Raw genomic sequence first — 22,602 nt, forward strand, 5'->3', positions numbered from 1 at the left:
CACACACACACACACACACACACACACACAGATATGGTAAATGCTAGACCAAGTATTCATTACACACCCATCAACCACACATTTTCCAACCTAAGTGATATCTAATCCTGAATTATTGATTGGCCTTGCAGGATCCCTGCACCAAGCCAACTGTAGGCTGTGTGAGGGACACCTCCTGTACCACAACACTTAACAGCAGCGATTTCCAAATTGGACACAAGAATTTTATGGTGGGCGCTACATTTGAAGTAATGAAGTTAATGGAGATGGAGCGGTGGTAGTGTGGTCCTAATGATACCGACACGGAGAAGAAGCCAAGTGTTGTACTAAGAGCGACACTGCATACATTAGAGACATAATGAGAACTGCATCTGGCACGCTCCTACGCTGGCTAACCTGCCATGTTTTATTCAGACCGTGAATGGTAGAGCTGAGTGCTTAGTTGCTGGCTCAGCGCAACCAGGACCTGTTTATAGAGCTGTCCAAGAAAGCCGGCATCACCTTTGCTCAGCTTTTCGCCACGGTGCAGCCAAGTGCAGGAGATCTCCTCTGGGTTAGCCGAGACCATTAGCGGAATGATTGCAACGTCATCCTCCGCCACCTGAACCTGCTTTGGCTGGTCTGGGCTGAATTCCGGTGGGTCTAATGCAAATACAGTAAACAGGCAATAGTGGGTTTACAGTTGGAAACACGTGGGGACATGCCAAGATAAATATGCAAGCAAATGGAAACACAACAAATAACATGAGCGAACACAACAAAACATGTCAAGGATGAAAGCGCACAGAGGCACAAATGAGAGTCAAACCAGTGGAAAGCCAACATCCCAACCAATAATTCCATCCAACCGACTTCAGAAGGCAACGGGGGAGTGAGGCAAAGCAGGAGAGAGAGAGGGACAGGCATTAAAACGATGAGTGACAGTGCTGTTGTCCAACCACAGCTCCACACAAACAGACAGTGACATTCCTTCATGCTCACACGAGGCAGCAGGCTTTGAAGCAGAGGCTGGCTGCTGCCTGTGAAACTGCATCAAAGACAAACATGGCCACGCAGCAAAGCAAACGCGCAATTAGGACACGCTGCCGCAGCGCGCAATGAATCCACAAATCACAACAAAGGCTCCCAGTAAACAAAAAAACCCACACAATAACACACACATGCTGCACACTGGCATACACCCACAAAAGCACATAAGCAAAACAGCTTACACCAACACCATCACAGATTACCATTGTCCTAAAATTGGTACAATCGCAGCCCAATGAAGACAGAAAGACAGGGGGAGAGAAAGAAAGAAAGAAAGAAAAAAAAGAAAAAAAAGAAAGACAGACAGAAAGACAGGGGAGGGAAACAAGAAAAGAAAGACAGCAAAAAAAGAAAAAAGAAAGAAAGACAGAAACACAGGAGACAGAGAAGGAAAGAAAGAAAGAAAAAGAAAAAAGAAAAAGAAAGACGAGGAGAGAAAGGAGGAAAGAAAGAAAAGAAAAGAAGAAAAAAGAAAGAAAAGAAAAAGGAGAGAAAAAGACAGAGACGGGAGAGAATGAAAGCAGTCAAGTCAATTGTATTTGTATAGCCCAATACCACAAATTACAAAGAAAGGAAGAAAAGAAAAGAAAAGAAAGAAAAAAGAAAAAAAAGGAGACAGAAAGAAAGGGGAAACAAAGAAGGAAAGAAAGAAAAAAGAAAGAAAAAGAAAAGCATCAGGCTCCTCTACTCACACAGCACATTGAGTTTATGGAAGGTGCTGACCCCCTCAGCCAGCAGAGCGCTGTAAGCTTGGCAAATGACCCTCTGGTTGTGGTGCTGCGATGCCAGGAGCAGGGACAAAGTACTACTCACTGAAACCCCCCCGAACTCTGCCTTCTTGGGTGCCTGTTCCACCCCTTGGTACCTTGGTAGAGAAGTTAAAGTCCACAAATCAGATACATTATCCAACTCAGCGCTAGAGCAACTCCTTTGTGTAATGCTCATTGCAGTTAATAGTCCTTTTTTTTTTTTTAAGGAAATGGTTCATGAATTCACTAATGAACCTGAGTGTCACTGGCATTTCTACCCACTGCCTTGGTAAATTCAGGCCTGACCTTAACGGGCCCATGCTCCAGGAAATGTTTGCCTTGGGGTTGCTGCTTCCAGACAGACACTCCATAGTGAAGATCTGGCCCCGGCGCAGCTCCTTTTGTTTAGCCGTGATCCTCACACTCACTGCTGGAACTGGGGACAAGTGGAGAAGACAGGAAGGGTCTACGTATCACAGACATTATCCGATTTATAGAATAAAATGTTATTCTTAACTCGACTCACATTTAGAGTATTAGAGGAGGGTTGTAAAGTGAGACAGCACTCTGACAGATTGAAAAGAAAGGTCAGTCCTGGTCAATCAATTCAGCCGACACATATTTTGCATCTGAATATTATGGCAAGTCAAGGTCTCAGTCTTAGACGTTGGAAGGAGGGGTGCGGGGGGCGCCGCCCTATCGACAGCTTCCCTTTAATATGCCAAACTTTTTTTTTTTAATAAAGAATTGGTCTGGGTTCCATTTCCGTCTTATATTTCCTTACAATATAAAGAATATGTGCTTTCAGAGCCCAGTGATGTGATTGTCTGAAATGATAAGCCTGTCTCCTACTCAAGGCACTTCATGCGTCTAGTCAGGCCAGTGCAGTTCACATCATCTTGAGCCAAGGGCTCCTCAGCAAACTCGCAAGAAAGATTGTTGACCAAAGTGAATAAAGTTTAAAGAGGCGCTAGCTATCCAGCCATCCATCCATCCATTATCCGAACCGCTTACCCTGCTCTCAGGGTCGCGGGGATGCTGGAGCCTATTCCAGCAGTCGGGCGGCAGGCGGGGAGACACCCTGGACAGGCCGCCAGCCTCATCCCACAGGGGCCACACACACACACACACACACACACACACACACACACACACACACACACACACACACACACACACATATTCATACCCAGGGGCAATTTAGTATGGCTGATTCACCTGACCTACTACATGTCCTTGGACTGTGGGAGGAAACTGGAGCCCCTGGAGGAAACCCACGCAGACACGGGGATACCATGCAAACTCCACACAGAGGACGAACTGGGACAACCCCCAACGTTGGACCACCCCGGGGCTTGAACCCAGGACCTTCTTGCTGTTAGCGACCACGCTAACCACTGCGCCAACGTGCCACCCTAAAGAGGTACTAAACACGTAAAATTGTTTTTTGAGCTGTAAACTGAATGATATGACTGTACGGTGATGAAACACTTCATTGCTGGTGTTAATATTGACATTTCTTACCAAATTTATAAAAATCGGCATTTTATGGGTTGAAAATGGCTCATGACATCTACTGTTTTAAATCAGCCCTGAACCTTACAGGGCCAAGGCTGACATAGAGTCGATTGGTTGGGACTTATCTAGGTAGTGAAATTTGGAGAAAAAAAAAGAATGCTAATGCTCTCTAATCAGAGGTAGGCGACCCACCTCCCCCAGCCCTGCCCTTGTCTGTGAAACCTCACTCATTTTCAAATATGTGCTGATCGAGACTCATCATTCACAGGAGTTTACTCACTAACCCCGTTGCCCGCCTCTCTCTGCCACCGAGAAGCTGTGGCTGTCTCGTGGAGCCCCTTTACATCCGCGGCGCACCCATGACGCAGCAGTTGGGGCATCTTTGGTGGGTGATATATGTTGCCGAACTGGAAGGTGAACTGGTAAAGGGGACTGGGTATGGTGGCGAGGCGGTGACTCACACCGGGCCCTTCTCATGGATCTCCCCAGCTACTCCTGCCCATGCTCCTGGCTCACCCCCCCCCTGCCACTTTTTAGCAGTTTTCAAAATTATGCAGTGTATGTGGAGTTATCAGATCTGGGGGAGAAGTTACACTTTAATACAACATATGCTGAAGCCTATATATATGTGCAGTCATTAAATATGACAGGCCTGGCGCCATGGGGTGGAGGTATTTTCTGCTCCCCCCCCGTTTACATTTATGTACTCTATAGAAAAATAGTAAAAACAACAAAAATATTGGTATAATATAATATTGGTAATGAGATACATGTGTCCAACTCATCTCTGAAATAATAGCGCTGTTTCAGGACCATGGACAATGCCGTTTGTTGTGCGTTGTCACAAGACTATTAGTCCCAGAAAGCTGGATCTGTCCATCTGGACGCAACGTCCAGCATGCATCAAGACAACAATATTAGATTTGAACTTCACGGCGTGTGATGATGTGATAAAAAGGAAAAAAAAAAGTATTGCGCAAGCTAGATTGCTTGCTCATAGTAACTTCACCGTTGCGTTACATATACGTAGCTTGTTTGCTTACCAGACTGAAATCGCCTGATCTAGAGAAGAAAAATGGGCTACACAGAACATTTTGGATAGGTACTCCGGGCCTCTAGCTGCAATGCTTACTGTGATGACAGCACTGAAGCTGGGATTAACATTCGGAGCATCCAATGCAACTTGCGAGAACACTTTTTCAACGTTGAAAAGTGTATTCAGTGAGCACAAACACAGCATGTAGCACAGCTGATTCACTGTCATTTGAGAGGGACCAGAAGAGCAAATTCCGTGGGGAACGGAACAAGAGACTGCTGAGGCGGCTCAACACAGCGTCAAGATGGCTGCAATTCTTCTGAATTGGGGTAAGAAGAAGCAGTCTGGTTGAGCTTGTGTTATTTTGCAGCTTTTTGGAAATGCGTGGGAAATGTCTGTAATAAGCGTAGATATTACTTCATCACTGGCATTGCTGCCAAGAAGGGGATGTGATGTTAATGTTGTTTCATATGGTAGAATAGGTGCTTTGCATTACATCGATGAGGGTGGGCAGACCTGGATCAATCTGTTATCATATACAGCGTATTACGGCACTCTTGTGGCCAGACAGCTTGGTAGCTGCAGCCAAGCTGCAGTCTATCAATTAACATTTTCGAGCCAGTTCTGAATTACAAGCCCAACAAGACCATGATTTAAAGCAGTGCAGTAGCCTGTATTTTTGCAGCAAGACTTATGTGCGTGGCTGCAAATACATTGTGTTTAACTGTACTATAGATCATTAACCCGGCTGTGTTATCAGCAAGAGAAAAATACTTGTGCCCCCTCAGTCATTTCTCATGCCCTCTTGCTTATTTAATCCTGCCACCGGGCCCGAAATACGAAATAATGAATGAAAATTTCTGTAGTCAGTAAATGGCATATACTAATATAATGTGCACATACAGCCAAAACATTAAAACCACCTGCCTAATATTGTGTAGGTCCCCCTCGTGCCACCAAAACAGCTCTGATGCATCGAGGCATGGACTCCACAAGACCTCTGAAGGTTTCCTCTGCTATCTGGCACCAAGACGTTAGCAGCAGATCCTTTAAGTCCTGTAAGTTGAGAGGTAGGGTCTCCGTGGATTGGACTTGTTTTTCCAGCACATCCCGCAGATACTTGGTCAGATTGAGATCTGGGGAATTTGGAGGCCATGGCGACACCTGAACTCTTTGTCATGTTCCTCAAACCATTCCTGAACAATTTTTGCAGTGGGGCAGGGCACATTATCCTGCTGAAAGAGGCCACTGCTATCAGGGAATGCCATACCATTACCATGAAGGGGTGTACCTGTCTGCAACCGTGTTTAGGTAGGTGGTACGTGTCAAAGTAACATCCACATGAATTTCAGGGCCCAAGGTTTCCAAGTAAAACATTGCCCAGAGCATCACACTGCCTCCACCTGCTTGCCTTCTTCCCATAGTGCATCCTGGTGCCATCTCTTCCCCAGATGAGCAATACACACACACCTGGCTGTCCACATGATGTAAAAGAAAATGCGATTCATCAGACCAGGCCACCTTCTTCCCCTGCTCCATGGTACAGTTCTGACACTCATGTGCCTATTGTAGGCACTCAACAGTGGACATCATGGGCACTCTGACCAGTCTGCCGCTACGCAGCCCCATACGCAAACTGTGTGTGATGCACTGTGTGTTCTGACACCTGTCTATCATAGTCAGCATTCACTTTTTCAGCAATTTGAGTTACAGTAGTTCTTCTGTGAGATCAGACCAGACGGGCTAGCCTTCGCTCCCCACGCCATCAATGAGCCTTGGGTGCTCATGACCCTGTTGCCAGTTCACCGGTTGTCCTTCCTTGGGCCACTTTTGGTAGGTACTGACCACTACATACCAGGAACACCCCACAAGACCTGCCATTTTGGAGATGCTGTGACCCAGTCGTCTAGCCATCACAATTTGGCCCTTGTTAAAGTTACTCAGATCCTTACGCTTGCCCATTTTTCCTGTTTTCAACTAATCAACTTAAAGAACTGACTGTTCACTTGCTGCCTAAAAGGCCACCCCTTGAAAGGTGCCACTGAAACGAGATAATCAATAGGATTCACTTACCTGTCAGTGGTTTTAATGTTTTGGCTGATCAGTGGTTTTAATGTTTTGGCTGATCTGTGTATATGCAGTCTGACGTAGTGACGCAGACGTATACACACAGAGCAATTTGTGCATGTTAGAACTTTTGATGCGTGCGCACATCGACCTGGTTAGCTAGCAAGTGGGGTTAAATCAGGCTAGCGGTTCAAGGCAATGTCACAAAAGCAGATATTCGTTGTCCATGACTCCCCCCACCCCCAGCCACCAGACCTCCACACAGTATAGTTCCAAAATCCCTGGTCTCAGTCCTATCATTTTGTTGCTGGATATTGTAAAACGAGTGGGGTTTTGAACAAAAAAAGGCACAAAACTTCCTATTCTTTAAATAAAAGTTACATCCATGTTATAGTTTTAAAAAAGTGTTACTTTTTAACATTAGCCCAGTATAGGATTAGAATAAAAGTCAGTTTAGGTTTAAGAATTGCTGCCTGGGCTGGTGCTGCAGCATAACTCACACTGAACCATGAGCTTGGTCTGGGCAGAGATGACCTTCCTTGCCTCATTTTTGGCATCACAACGGTAGATGGCCATGTTGTCACTTGGGTTTAGGACCAAGACCAGCTCCCGAGACACACCTTTTTCAAAGGACATCTGCCTGAGTGCATCTGGCACCGGCTTATTATCCTAACACAGGAGGGGATATTACACACAGTTATATACAGGTTTGTATGTACTGTACACTTAAAGCCTCCACATTAAAAAGCATAATGACACTTGTAATCTAAATGTCACACAAAGTCAGATCTGTAACTCCACTCACATACAGAACACACACAAGCACCCACAACCCTCTGTCCCAACCCTATACAAACAAACAAATGCCCCCCCCCCCCCCCACACACACACACACAAACACACACGAGCGCACACCTTGAGCCAGCTGAGGGTTCCTGTGGGATTGCCCCCACTGGAGAAGCAGACCAGTCGGATTGTGGTCCCAGAGCGAAGAGGACCACCATGAGGGGGAACATCAAGCCATACTTTTGTAGGGGGGTCTGAAAGAAAGGCATAGGATCCAGAAATAGTTAGATCTCAATTTTTAGAGTTAACACCACTGTTGTTAACCCAACAAACTGTACATACCAAAAGATATTGGTTGCTCAGGGGATGGATCACACTCACGATCAGTCACTCACCTTATCTTCGAAAACCTGCTCTAAAATAATTTTTCCTGCACAAACATCGCAACGTACACTCACCGGCCACTTTATTAGGCACACCTGTCCAACTGCTCGTTAACGCAAATTTCTAATCAGCCAATCACATGGCAGCAACTCAATGCATTTAGGCATGTAGACATGGTCAAGACGATCTGCTGCAGTTCAAACCGAGCATCAGAATGGGGAAGAAAGGTGATTTAAGTGACTTTGAACGTGGCATGGTTGTTGGTGCCAGACGGGCTGGTCTGAGTATTTCAGAAACTGCTGATCTACTGGGATTTTCACGCACAACCATCTCTAGGGTTTACAGAGAATGGTCTGAAAAAGAGAAAATATCCAGTGAGCGGCAGTTCTGTGGGCGAAAATGCCTCGTTGATGCCAGAGGTCAGAGGAGAATGGCCAGACTGGTTCGAGCTGATAGAAAGGCAACAGTAACTCAAATGACCACTCATTACAACCGAGGTATGCAGAGGAGCATCTCTGAACGCACAACACGTCGAACCTTGAGGCAGATGGGCTACAGCAGCAGAAGACCACACCGGGTGCCACTCCTGTCAGCTAAGAACAGGAAACTGAGGCTACAATTCGCACAGGCTCACCAAAATTGGACAATAGAAGATTGGAAAAACGTTGCCTGGTCTGATGAGTCTCGATTTCTGCTGCGACATTCGGATGGTAGGGTCAGAATTTGGCGTCAACAACATGAAAGCATGGATCCATCCTGCCTTGTATCAACGGTTCAGGCTGGTGGTGGTGGTGTAATGGTGTGGGGGATATTTTCTTGGCACACTTTGGGCCCCTTAGTACCAATTGAGCATCGTGTCAACGCCACAGCCTACCTGAGTATTGTTGCTGACCATGTCCATCCCTTTATGACCACAGTGTTCCCCTCTTCTGATGGCTACTTCCAGCAGGATAACGCGCCATGTCATAAAGCTCGAATCATCTCAGACTGGTTTCTTGAACATGACAATGAGTTCACTGTACTGAAATGGCCTCCACAGTCACCAGATCTCAATCCAATAGAGCACCTTTGGGATGTGGTGGACCGGGAGATTCGCATCATGGATGTGCAGCCGACAAATCTGCAGCAACTGCGTGATGCCATCATGTCAATATGGACCAAACTCTCTGAGGAATGTTTCCAGTACCTTGTTGAATCTATGCCACGAAGGATTAAGGCAGTTCTGAAGGCAAAAGGGGGTCCAACCCGGTACTAGCAAGGTGTACCTAATAAAGTGGCCAGTGAGTTTATATATATGTATAAAAAAAAGTTACTCACAAAGGACATTGAGGTTGGTGGTTTGGGTCTTGGAGAAGCGCGTGCCCTGGTTAAAGGCCTCACAGGTGAGTGGCAGCCCGTTCTCCTCCCGTGAAACCTGATGGGTCAAGTTGGACATGGTTGTCTTCCCACCGTTGTCACCCTGCAGACACAAGGCACATGTGACAGCTCAGTCTGAGGGCAATAAGAACCGAGGTCCAGCATAAACTTGGTTGTTGGAGAAAGCAAAAAAAAAAAGAAAAAAAAGCCATTGATGAGAACCAGCCCCCCGTCTTTGTCAGTGGTGAACAGATGGCAAATTAGCGGCTGCAATAATTGATGTTGCACACGGACTCAAATTCATCTGACACATCCGCTTTACACGCTGTCATAAACTGAACAAAACGCCATGTTGCACCTTTACGACAGTAGTCATGCATATGCAGCACCTCAGCTTATTAAGGCGGAGGTGATTACGGTAAGAGCCACAGCCAGGAGGACTCTGGCTGGACAAGTGTCGGTCTTCATTACCCTCCCACAGTTTCAGATGCATTACGGCTCACTCTCGCAACACTCGGTGACTTGTAAGATCACATGAAAACGCCGCCTCCAGACGAATAAAGAGCTCATTTAATACTGCTCAATTTTCATGTCGGCTTTTGTTTGCTTTGGTCATATTTGCATACACAAAAAGAGATGAACACAATTTTTTTTTCTTACCAAATCCTAATTCATTCGCCTATCTTAAGGCCTATTCGGAGCCGACTCAAGGTCAAGCACTTCTCTTTCATGTGTTAAGGTTACCATCAAGTCAGAGTTCATATCCAAGCTGATTCTTGTTCATTGGCAATAAATTCACCACGGTTCAATTTCTTTTATTGTGCAAGGCTCAAGGTTGGTACTTTGCTTTTCAATTCAATCATATATTGGGTTCACCAATATATGATTGGTGACGCACAATCAGCAACTCCAGCCCACTGTGTGGGTCATATGTTGAGAGAACATTGTTATGCAACGTGAGGATTGCAACTTGATGTGGTTGTGGTCTTGTGTAGCCCCACCTCGGCCATGGTAATGACAGTGGTATTGAGCTCTCTGAAGCCCAGCCACCAGCGGATCTGGACAGGAGGATTACTGGAGCTTGTGTAGCAGCAGAGGGACAACGCCTTCCCCTCAACGGCCTTGAAGGAACCCAACACCATCACCTTCTCCGGTTCAACTGAAACATCCAAACAAAATCACAAAAAATCTTCAGTCCAAATACCACCTCGCGAAAAGAGCACAGAACGGGTACTCACCCTAATCATTGTGGCCGCACAACTATTTTTGGGATGTGAAACAGAAAGTTGTATTAGGGGTGAGGAGAACATTCACTTTGAGAGAAAACTTGTCTTCTCTGGAGGTTTTAAACATGGTTTCTAAAGTCTGCTTAGTTCCATCCACTGGGGCAGACAGAATACAATAGCTGCAGGCGATGTGATGCTGCTGCAGAAAACCCCTGGGGGGAATACCAGATGAGGGACTTAACTGACAGACATGGCAGGAGGGGGAGTCATGTATGTAAATCATCTATGAATTATCATGTCTAGTCCACATGGGACACAAGAGGGGGATGCATACCTGTATGCCACGTAAAGGCTGTGGTAGATTAATGCAGGTGCTGCAGGGCTATGGAGGCACTCGTATCACACCAGCGAGTCTCACTTTGTGCCCTCCAGCTCCTGCCGGTGCCTTCAGCACATACCGGCAAGTCAGGAGCTCATTTTCAATGTCCCCCAATGGAAGGCTGGGAGGTGTGGTGTGCTCGGTGCAGGTTAGGAGAGGAATGGGGCATGCAACCAACGTTTGTAACTTCTCACAATATTGCTGAGACATTTTTTGTTTAGTCAAGGCCAAATTCAAAAACTTTTTATTCGTTATTTACAGGACATCCGTCCAACCCATCTATTATCCAAACCGCTTATCCTGCTCAGGGTCGCGGGGATGCTGGCGCCTATCCCAGCAGTCATTGGGTGGCAGGCGGGGAGACCCCCTGGACAGGTGGACAGGCCACTAGTCCGTCACAGCCCCCCCCCCCCCACACACACACACACACATCTAGTTCCTTAATGGAATGGAATTTAAAACTCTAACTACGGTTGTTCTGATTCTGTAGAAGAATTCAGGCTATATTGTTAGACTAAAAATGCCAGCAGTGTAAGTGTGGGGAGCCCAAGCTGCTGAATATTTATTTCATGTTTGCTTTATTATTGCTGAAACAACGAACTTCTATCTAGAGAAGAGAAATATGTAATCTATTACCTGTTGGCGTTATTATAGTCACACAGAGTGTAGCCTTTACTGCCTTGAGATTGTGCAATGAAGCAATTCAACTAAATTAGCTGGCTATAAAAGAGCACGGGGCAATTCTAATGCAGAGTCAGACTGAAATATGGGCTGCAGTCATAATCACCATTAGTTTCATTAATGATATTAGAGCCAGAATTTGTGCTGGGACAGCAAAAGTATCGGTGTTGGAGTTAAGACAAGAATTATATTCCTCCGCCTCATGTCCATATCCTCAATAATCCATAGCTGGGTGTCATGCCAGGACTTTGCGTAAGTGTATGTGTGTGTGTGTTTCTGTGTGGGCATGTGTGGGTGTACACAAGGGAAACATACTTGTGTGGGTACTGTGTAAACCGTGCCCTATGTGAAACATTATTTTCACTCACAAAGAACAGTGATTTTGCGACTTAGGGATCGAGGTGATGGCGACACCAGATTGACACTCTCACAACTCAGCACCGCCTGGTTGTCTTCTTTGGTGACTTGCATGTGTAGGATGCTGCTGGATCTCTGGGCCTCAGCGTCTTCCTCCCAACTGTTGGATGTAATATTGCCATTCTGACACAAACACAAAGGCAATGAAACCCATGAGTGGCAGCAGAAATACAAGCCAATGCACAAATGCCCACACAGCACACATTTACAAACAACATGGTGCACAATAAGAACAATAGATACACATTGTGGGTTACACTGATCTCATTCTGCATTAAGCTCCTTCATCTCATGTGGTTCACTATATCATTTGCAGCTACTTTGGGAGAGGCGGCACAGTCGCGCAGGCAGCATGGTGGTGCTGGCGGCACGGTGGCACAGTGGTTAGCGCGGTCGCCTCACAGCAAGTAGGTCCTGGGTTCAAGCCCCGGGGTAGTCCAACCTTGGGGGTCGTCCCCGGGTCATCCTCTGTGTGGAGTTTGCATGTTCTCCCCATGTCTGCGTGGGTTTCCTCCGGGTGCTCCGGTTTCCTCCCACAGTCCAAAGACATGCAGGTCAGGTGAATCGGCCGTACTTAATTGTCCCTCAGTGTGTGTGTGTGTGTGTGTGTGTGTGTGTGTGTGGTGGTGGGGGGATGGTCTGGCGGCCTGTCCAGGGTGTCTCCCCACCTGCCGCCCAATGACTGCTGGGATAGGCTCCAGCATGCTCGCGATCCTGAGAGCAGGATAAGCGGTTTGGATAATGGATGGAATAGATGGATGGATGCTTTGGGAGATGACGCACCTTGGTCCAGTGAAGAGTGGCCAAGGGGTTCCCCCCTTGAGACACACACACCAACTTCAGTGTTTTCCCTGCTTTGACCTCTTCTCTCTCAAGACCTTCAATGATTGGATGCTGGGGCGGAACTGCCAGAAGAGGAGGGGAGGGAGAGCGAGAGAGAGAGAGAGAGAAAGAGAGGTGGGGGGATGAGCTTATGGTATGGAGGCAAAGAATGTGTTGGAAAAACTGAGAGGAATGAGCAGTGATAGGAAGTAAAGTCAAGTCAATTTTATTTGTATAGCCCTACTACTACTTTTGGTTGCTCCTGTTAGGGGTCGCCCCAGCAGATTTAGCCCAATATCACAAATTACAAATTTGCCTCAAGGGGCTTTACAGCAACACAACATCCTGTCCTTAGACCCTCCCATCAGATAAGGGACAACTCCCTAAAAAAAAGCCCTTTAACAGAGAGAAAAAAATAGGAAGAAAACTCAGGGTTTCTTCCTCCATCCATCCATCATCCAAACCACTTATCCTGCTCTTAGGGTCGCGGGGATGCTGGAGCCTATCCCAGCAGTCATTGGGTGGCACGTGGGGGGACACCCTGGACAGGCTGCCAGTCCATCACATTTCTTCCTATTATATATATATATATATATTTATATTTATATTATTATATCACAAATTACAAGTGTGCCTCAAGCGGCTTTACAGCAACACAACATCCTGTCCTTAGACCCTCGCATCAGATAAGGAACAACCCCATAACAAAAAACCCTTTAACAGGGAGAAAAAACAGGAAGAAACCTCAGGGATAGCAAGAGGAGGGATCTCTCTCCCAAGACGGACAACGTGCAATGGAAGTTGTGTTTACACAATTTACAGAATACAGCACTGAAATAGGATAAGTGTAGCGAAAAAAACTGAGTAAGAAAAGAGATGAGGCAAAGCAGTGAAGTGGGGCGTGGAACACAGAATGAGATAAAAAGGTACCACAACGAGTGAAAAATACGTGGTGAGATAAGAATACTGTTGGAAAATAAGTAGGGAGCATCCCTTTTTGTCCAAACAGAGCCCACAAATTGGGCAAATTCAACATGACTATAGAATAAAGGGTCAAACTCTGATGAAAGCATTAAGTATTAAGGGAGCAGCGAGCTGGAGCCAATCCATAAAGCAAAATAACAGATGTTTAAACAGTAATAAGGCAGTGTGGAATATGAATATATTACAGCCTCCTTGAATAAAATATACGCAGTAAAATAAATTAGAGGATGGGCCTTTGTTATTGCTGCAATTGGTTTCGGAGAACGGGCTGCAGACCCTGGGCCAGTACGACAAATTGCCACCTTGCAAACAATCTGGCTTGCTGAAAATGGCCACCGTACCAGCTTTGATGGGGCTGGTACACTGAGTTGGACTGCCATGGCTGTCCAGGAGCTCCACAACACGAGTAAGCAACACAAAGCTCTGCTTATTCAACAGGGTGTGCAGACATACACAGGAAGGGAGAAGTGCAGACAGATACTGGTGGGGTTTCAGGCAGCAGAATGATCTAATGAAGATGGGTAGATAGAGGCAACGTTTATGTGTCTAGTCAACCTGAGGGCGATGCGGGGGTACATAGCAACAGAGCTGCAGGGAGAGAGACTGTTCCCTGCTGAAGGTATCTGCTACTCTGCTAGACTTTAGTAATCAACAGCTTGATTTAGGCTTGGGAGAAGCAGGTGGGTGGACTCTGGCCTAAACAATCAATTACTTTAACTGATCAACCGAGTGTTGAGGAAGAACGGAAGAGCTAGTAAACAAAAGCTCTAAATTGGAGTGCCAGGCTGTTTGTACATTCAGAGACACCACAGCAGCTTACAGTGTTGCCTTCCCAAATCAAGGAAAAACACCAAGGCCATATGCAGGCAGGCAGTGAGAGAAACAGCTCACACAGGCTGTGTAAACGTGCTTCTTCTGTGTGCTACAATCACACAGCCATGTCATATAACCTCAGAAGGCTTACTTACTTACCAACATGAAAGACGGCAACAGAAACTGCTCCAATCATCCATTCATCCATTACCCAAGCCGCTTATCCCAATTGGGGTCGCAAGATGCTGGAGCCTATCCCAGCAGTCACTGGGCGGCAGGTGGGGAGACATCCTGGACAGACTGCCAGGCCATCACAGGGCCGACACACACACGCCTACGGACAATCCCCCCCCCCTTTCTCCCCGATTGTACCTGGCCATTCACTCCACCCTTCCGAGTCGTCCCGGTCTCTGCTCCACCCCCTCTGCTGATCCGGGGAGGGCTGCAGACTACCACGTCTCCTCCGACACACGTGGAGTCATCAGCTGCTTCTTTTCACCTGACAGTGAGGAGTTTCACCAGGAGGACGTAGCACGTGGAAGGATCACGCTATTCCCACCAGTTCCCCCTCCCCCCTGAACAGGTGCCCTGACTGACCAGAGAAGGCGCTAGTGCAGCAACCAGGACACATACCCACATCCGGCTTCAAACCCGCAGACACGGCCAACTGTGTCTGTAGGGACGCCTGACCAAGCCAGAGGTAACACGGGGATTCAAACCGCCGATACCCATGTTGGTAGGCAACGGACTAGACCACTACGCTACCCGGACAATTTTTTTTAGTATGGCTGATTCAGCTGACCTACATGTCTTTGGACTGTGGGAGGAAACCGGAGCACCCGGAGGAAACCCACACAAACACGGGGAGAACATGCAAACTGCGCACAGAGGATGACCTGTGGATGACCCCCAAGGTTGGACAACCCCAGGGTTCAAACCCAGAACCTTCTTGTTGTTAGGCAACCACGCTAGCACTGCGCCACCGTGCTGCCCCGCTCCAATCAATGGACTCTAAACTTGATTTGAAAGAGACAAGTCCTACAAAATGAATGATTGTGATGGGTTTTAGGTTCTTAAACTATGTGACTTTTTAAACTTTGAAAAAAAAATTTTTTTTAAAGTGCAAGATTTCTCAATTTTGGGGATGGTGTTTTTAGTCATGGAAAATCTAGTTTATTTTTATGAACAGTTAGAATCAATAAGACTTGCCATAACTTCATTACACATTTTATTACATTTTCAAACCATGCATTGCACCTGAAGTGTCATTGATTACTGAAGTCAGTATCACTCAGCCTCCCATTTAATTCCTGTGTTTTGGGGTATTTTTTGGGAAATAACAGTGCAAATCATAAAATTTACAAGTCTACGTTATCTTACTCTAAATTTATAGCAGCTTCATTGTTTGATAGTGTACTACTTGCCAGATCAGTAAGCAGTATTATAGATTTCAAAAGTGACAGAAATCTGGCCCTGCTACCATTTACATATCAAGCTCCGTCCTCAGGGGGCAGCCTGGTGACCAGCAAGTGGCCAAATGAAACAGGTGTGAGTTTGCCTCAGGTCGACTGTTTCTCCTTGGCCTGTTAATACAGACCGAGCACACATAGCTGGATACCCTTGGGCCACCTCGAGGTCGGGTCCACTCATGAAAGAGTGTATGTATGAGTGGATGGAAAGCTGTAGGAGACAAGACAGGCTGAGATACTCACAGTACACGATCATGGTCAGCGTAGTCTCCAGGGGCCGGGGGAGGGCAGGGCTCTTGGCACGACATACCAGTTGCCTCCCATTGTCAGAGCTCAGAGCCATGACCCTTCGAAAGCAATAAGTGGAGAAGAGGCATTACAGAAAGAAAAGGCCATCTCATATTTGGATATTATGAGGAACCAAAACTCAAATCCCACTGTTGCAATCCTGTCTGACCACTTACAAGGGTAGAGTAAAAGCAATTTCAAAATTGGACTGCACAGGGCCTGTAACTGGCCAGCTCTCGCCCTGCCACCACCAAGCAGCAACTGGCATGATTGTCGGGCCAATTTCACCTCTTTTACTGAACGCAGTGTCATCTGTATTGCACAACAGATGCCACAGTAACATACAGGGTGGTGTAGGCTCGGTGTACATAGCAGGGATGTGCACTGATATCGCTCAAGATTTTAGCTGCTAAGCAATAGAGCTGAACAACACCTCAGTATTGCCGTAATCTCCGGAGAAATAGAGAAGGCGAGCAGGATTAGACTAATCTACGGGGCTGTTGAATGTATAGGCACCTGATGAACCATCAAGGATTGGATCTACCTTGCTGCTGAAATGTAATTTTACATCTTTGACAAAAGCTAATTCAATCACAAGGTCCTAAGCAACAGTTCACCGTGTGCTGATTTTCTTTTAAACTCAAAAAGAAGGAAGAAGAAAATGGGAGGGTGGTGGAAACAAAAGAAACAAAAAAAAGGAGACAAAGACAGACTTGGAGAAATTGGCGAGAGGTTGGCGAGGAGGATGTCTGGCAGGCAGGCGGAGACATACGTTACTTCAGCATGCGTGTTCAGGAGCTTATCCTTTGAGCCAGACATGGTGAAAGACTCCGCACCTGTCAGCTCGACTCCGTCTGAAAGACACAAGCGGGGGAGGGAGGGGACACAACAAGGGAGAATCTGTGCCAGTACGTGCGTGTTTGTCTATCGTATGGTGTTAACTGCGGCACTGTAAACTAAGTGGAACTTAAAATTCGAAATGCTGAGGCTATTCCTTAGCATATGAAAGTTTTCTATTGTGCAGAATGAGAAGATGTCTTATGCGATCTAACAAGTTCATCCTATGCACTGTTTTGTGTTACAGTGAGCTCTACAGACATGTCACAATGTAAAATATATAAATAAACAGTACTTGTCCTACTTGTAACTTTTCAAGTCAATTTATGTATACAGCATGTTAAAAACATCTGACAGTGACCAGACTGCTTTGCATGTGGAAAAGTACAATATGTTCACTAGTTGAAACTGGATACGCAAAATTCCCTTGGTGTGTAGAGCATGGCCAAATCTGGTGCATTTTTTTGTAAATGTGCTGCAATTGTAAGGATAGCTAACCTTTATAGAGTGTAACTTTCGCCTTGGGCTTCGCATCAGGAGCAATACAGGTGACTTTGTACTCCTTCCCTGCCACCCAAGGCTCCGCCAAGTCCACCTCAAAGTATGGCTCGGAAGGGGGTACTGGACAAGTAGCACAGGATAATTGTCATTATGACTTTCACAGCCGTTTTGGGTAAGATTTGGGTTGCATTAAAACCTCAGCTGGCTGCCGCGCTGATGTATTACAGTGACGTCTGACGTCCCCATTAAGTTGAAACACAAAACAGCGGACGCCGGTTAAAGAACGCGGGGATGAAACAGCGGGGAAACCGAGCCAATGCTAATCTATCCTAGCAAATGCCAAACACTTCTCTTTGCAAATCACCCCCAAGCGAAGAATGTGCTTTCTTGACTGATCAAAGCGGTCTCCGAGTCTCCACTGTTCGACTCCCCAATCCTTTTATCTGACCATAAATAGGAATTCCAGAAAAAAAACTGCAGCTTTTAACACGAGGGACGATACAATGTTTGGCAGCGAATTAAGAAGGCTGTCATCAACTAGTCATCAAAGATGTTTCAGTAGAACTGTGATCCATGCTTTACCGAGCCTATCAATGCAATCACGCTCACACCACAGATACTTCATAGAGCGGAGTACAGGGAACACACAATACCGGGCCAGCTTTCAGCGAGTGGGTGAGCCAGCAGAATCACAAACGAAGGTTATTGTTAAGGTTGTGTTTTTTTTTCTTTCTTCAGCAGCAGACATCATCTGCTAAGGTTGCTGGAGTTGAGAGAGACGGAGAGAAGGAAGAATACAGAGAAGGAAGAGAAAGTAGAGGAAGAAAAAGGATTGGGGGGGGGGCTGAAAGTCTATGACAGAGAAGGAAGATTATATTATATATATTAGTAAAGTAAGTTGCTGAGTGAAACACTGAAAAATTAGAGAATGAAAAGTTAAGAGGGTGTAAAGGCAAGTTTATTTACTGAGCAATGGCCCCCATCAAGCATTCTTTTTGGCACGGTCCACCGATTACCTGGCCGTAAACATCAGGACCAGCCCGTCAGCCCCATCGAGCCTTTATCTGCTCTTTTCTTGAACATCCAGTCAACTTGCCACCACTAGAAGGAGCTGTTGATGTGTGCAGTGAAGCTCTGTGGCTCCACTCTGCTATTGAAACATATGAGATGTGGCTGCAGCTTCAAACTGATTTAAAGGAAGCAATTGAATCTGTGTGGACCATGATGGGTTACCCAGAGCACTGCAGTGGCGCGCGCCGCAATAATGAGATGCATTTGTTTTTTTTGTTTTTTTCCCCCTCCTTCTTCCCTGACTGGGCTATGCATCTATTGACAGCCCCTGCACTCTCAATCTTCTCGAGCCCACACAATTCACATCGGTGCATCACTTGTTGTGCTTGAGAAGTGTCTGGCGGCCCAACAAATTTCCTTAAATAAGAATAATGATATGTTCTCGAACGAGGCAGGCAGTTGTCTAATTCTTTTCCCCCCTCGCTCTCATACACGTCTGCCTATCTCCCGCTCACTCCATCATAACCCCCTGTGCTATGCTGTCTTCCCTGACCACTGCGGTTTAACTGTGGAAGGTATGCATCAACATTGACTGGGAATCACAATCCTGCCCCCATCAGCCACCACAATTATTCAGGCAAACAACATGGCCCCAGTCAGCCCCACCTTATTCACTCCCCCCGTATCATGGCAGCAATATGGCATGACACACACACACACACACACACACACACACACACACACACACACACACACACACACACACACACACACACACACACACATACAGGCATTCCACACTACACATGTGGCTAATAACATAAATCGTTCTACTGAATTTATCGGATATGAGAATGGAAAAACAATTTTCTTTTGATCAACTTGTCCTCCCACTTCTGTGTCAACTTGCCAGTTCATTTGTTTATCTCTCTTGCTCTCTCTCTCTCTACTTTCTCTTTCATTCTCACGTCTTAAGGCACATTGGTAAATAACTATAAAAATAGACAAGCATGTAAAGACTTGTTCCTGCCGTTCAGATGAAAAACAGTGAACCGCAAAATTCGATTCATTAGCTGAATACAGACGGATGGATGGATAAGGCAGATAAGAAGCAGATTAGCAGAGACATGCATCAATATGCATAAGCAGCCCTTTCCACCTAGTATCTCTCTCTTTCTTTCTCTCGTGCTCCCTCACTCTTTTTTTCCTCTTGAGCACAAAACAAAAAAAAATGAACTCCAGACTACATGCGGATTTGCACACACGAGTGAATGTGCAGGCGGGCTACCTTCATCTCAAATCAGTCTAAAAACAGGCTGCAGAGCCACATGCAGGGTCTAATGTAAAAAAAAAAAAATTGGAGACGATCCAGAAGACAGAGCGGCCTCTGAAAAGAAAAGTGCTGTGAATCAGGAAAACAATTTGTGGTCTGCCTGCTGTGTCAGACTTCTGAACATGGGACCAGACCTCCTAAACACAACAGCTAAATCACAGTCAAAAAATAAGCTGACAAAAAAACAAACAAACAAAAAAAAAAACAGGTCATCTCTACATGAACATGCGTATACATTAGCACATGTACATGGGCACAGGGGTGGTTCTAGGATCATAACTTTAGGGGGGCTCAGGCCCTAATGAGAATGTGACATGCATAGAGTGCCTTGCAAGTGTTCAAACCCCCTGCTAAAGACTTATTTCATTGCATAATAATTTATATATCAATGTTTTTCTATCTATCAATCGATCGATAGATAGACAGATATTAATTTACAACAATACTTTTAATGAATAACCATTAAGTAACCTGAGTTTTACACCAAATATTTTTAAGAAAATAGAAAATGGAATATGCTCTTTCAAAAAGTATTCAACCCCTTTCACTTTGGCAAACCCCAATTCAATTAGGTACACAATGTTACCTATAGAACCAACCTAATTAGTTAGGTGGTCTGTTGTAGTGTATAATAATAATGACCCAGAATGAGCAATCACAGATTTCAATGTAATACACCTGTTTTAGAGAAGACCCATAGTCGGTTAATGAAACATGAGGCATTATCTCAATCATAATGACCAGAACTTTCCAAAGTAAATAACAGATCAAGTTATAGCAAAGCAGACATGAAGATAAATGTAGAAGACATTGTTTCAGTCTCCACATGGGGTCAGTCCACCATATCATCAAGCAATGAAAGAAGCATCGTAAAATACAAATATTGACAGACAGCTCACTAAAATTACATTGACACATCGCCAAACACATTGACTCAGCTGCACAGTAATATTGATTTGACCCAATGTTCTCTGTCAGATCATTCAGCAATATTATTTCCTAACATTTCTTGTTAACACTAACTTTTCTTAACTTATTTGTGTTTTTCCATGCCATGAAATCCTAAATTCTCCACCCAGTAGATATGTCTTGCAAACTCAGTTTGAACCTAGGGTTGGGGTAGGTAGGAAGTGTAGAATGGTGCTGATTTTTCAATTTACAACCATTTAAGCCTTCAGTGTCGCGTGGAGGTCGGGGACAGTACTTGTGAAGTGGAAGACTGGGGTGGTGGTTCCCATTTTTAAAAAGGGGGACCGGAGGGTGTGCTCCAATTATCAGGGCATCGCATTGCTCAGCTTCCCTGGGAAAGTCTACTCTAGGGTGCTGAAAAGGAGGCTCCAACTGATTGTCGAACCTCAGATCCAGGAGGAACAATGCGGATTCCGTCCTGGCCGTGAAACAATGGACCAACTCTTTACCCTTGCGGGAGTGCTGAGGTGGGCATGGGAGTTTGACCAGCCAGTCTACATGTGTTTTGTGGACTTGGAGAAGGCTTACGACCATATACCCCAGGGCACTCTGTGAGGGGTACTGCGGGAGTATGGGGTACTGGGACAGTTGCTACAAGCCTTATATTACCAAAGTGAGAGCTGTGTCCGCATTCTCGCCACAAAGTCAAACACATTTTCAGTGGGTGTTGGACTCCGCTAAGGTTGTCCCTTGTCTCCGATGCTGTTTGTGATATTCATGGACAGGATCTCAAGGTGCAGCCAAGGTGAGGAGTGTGTCTGTTTTGGGAACCTCAGAATTGCATCTCCGCTCTTCACAGATGATGTGGTCTTGTTGGCTTCATCAGAATGCAACCTCCAGCGTGCACTGGGGCAGTTTGCAGCTGAGTGTGAAATGGCCGGGATGAGAGTCAGCACCTCCAAGTCTTGTGGCCATGGTTCTCTACCGGAAAATGGTAGCTTGCTCCTTCCAGGTTGAGGATGAGTTGTTGCCTCAAGTGAAGGAGTTCAAGTATCTTAGTCTTGCTCACAAGTGAGGGTAGGATGGAGCGGGAGATTGACAGACGGATTGGTGCAGCATCAGCAGTAATGCAGACGTTGTACCGGACCGTTGTGGTGAAGAGGGAACTGAGCCGGAAGGCAAAGCTTTCAATTTATCAGACAATCTTCGTTCTAATCCTCTTCTTCGTCCTAATGTAGCATCATCTTGCAGAACAATAATGTCATTGACCTTTGTGTTTCTGCGGTCCTTGATCCACTTCTGTCTGTGATGGAGATTTAGGAGGTACTCCTTCTTCCACTGTGCCCAAAAGTTGTTGGCTAAGAGTTGAACTCGGCACTACCTCGGGCGGAGGAAAAGATCTTCATTGACGAACTTTCCAGGAGGTGAGGAGAGGATTGTGGACGTCATAGTCAGGATGTGGTTTGGTGTCAGGGCCCTGGACTGGATTCAGATAATTAGTGGTCAGAAGTCTGCTATTTACAACCACCATGGATTTGCATAGGAATGTTCGTAAAGAGGAGCCGTCAAGTTATCTGGCTGACTGTTCTAGAATGGACATCAAGACACTTTTGACCCTTGAACACATCTTATCTGGTGGACTGTTCTACGAATGGTAATGAATAAACGCAGAGTGTTGATTAAGACAACTGTGGTCAAGTCACTGAGAATTTCAATGTGTACTGCTCTGGAACTCATGCAGGTAAGTAAAAGTCCATAACACTTTAGCTCTTTTCTCCCTTCCTTGACATAGAATGGTCCGAAGCAGTCCATCCCACAGTAAGTGAATGGAGAGGTTGGTTCCATTCGTTCTTCCAGGAAGTCCACCATCCTTAGTGGTTCTTAGCATCTTCTGAACTTCCTGCACATTGTGCAATTGTAAATATGGGCTAATGCTGCATTGCTGCATCCTAGGATCCAGATGCCATTGGATGCATTCTCATGATAATGCTTGATGAGTAATGCTGA

The 22,602-nt window shown here is 45.8% G+C and overlaps 1 protein-coding gene across 1 annotated transcript in view; it reads right to left on the reverse strand.

Annotated features, from left to right (window-relative positions):
• Positions 1–22,602, reverse strand: part of nphs1 (NPHS1 adhesion molecule, nephrin) — a 155,998-nt gene that overhangs the window by 11,896 nt on the left and 121,500 nt on the right. Inside the window, exons 8-19 of the mRNA XM_056286173.1 lie at positions 17,340–17,462; positions 16,777–16,858; positions 15,960–16,063; positions 12,412–12,533; positions 11,580–11,751; positions 9,927–10,084; positions 8,887–9,028; positions 7,315–7,439; positions 6,900–7,068; positions 2,085–2,214; positions 1,722–1,894; positions 502–642 (exon numbers count right to left, since the gene is read on the reverse strand). Of these exons, the coding sequence (XP_056142148.1) occupies positions 502–642; positions 1,722–1,894; positions 2,085–2,214; positions 6,900–7,068; positions 7,315–7,439; positions 8,887–9,028; positions 9,927–10,084; positions 11,580–11,751; positions 12,412–12,533; positions 15,960–16,063; positions 16,777–16,858; positions 17,340–17,462 (1,641 nt within the window). The remainder of the gene's footprint in view (positions 1–501; positions 643–1,721; positions 1,895–2,084; positions 2,215–6,899; positions 7,069–7,314; positions 7,440–8,886; positions 9,029–9,926; positions 10,085–11,579; positions 11,752–12,411; positions 12,534–15,959; positions 16,064–16,776; positions 16,859–17,339; positions 17,463–22,602) is intronic.

This window comes from Lampris incognitus, chromosome 9 (genome assembly GCF_029633865.1).
Source record: "Lampris incognitus isolate fLamInc1 chromosome 9, fLamInc1.hap2, whole genome shotgun sequence".
Lineage (NCBI taxonomy): Eukaryota > Metazoa > Chordata > Actinopteri > Lampriformes > Lampridae > Lampris > Lampris incognitus.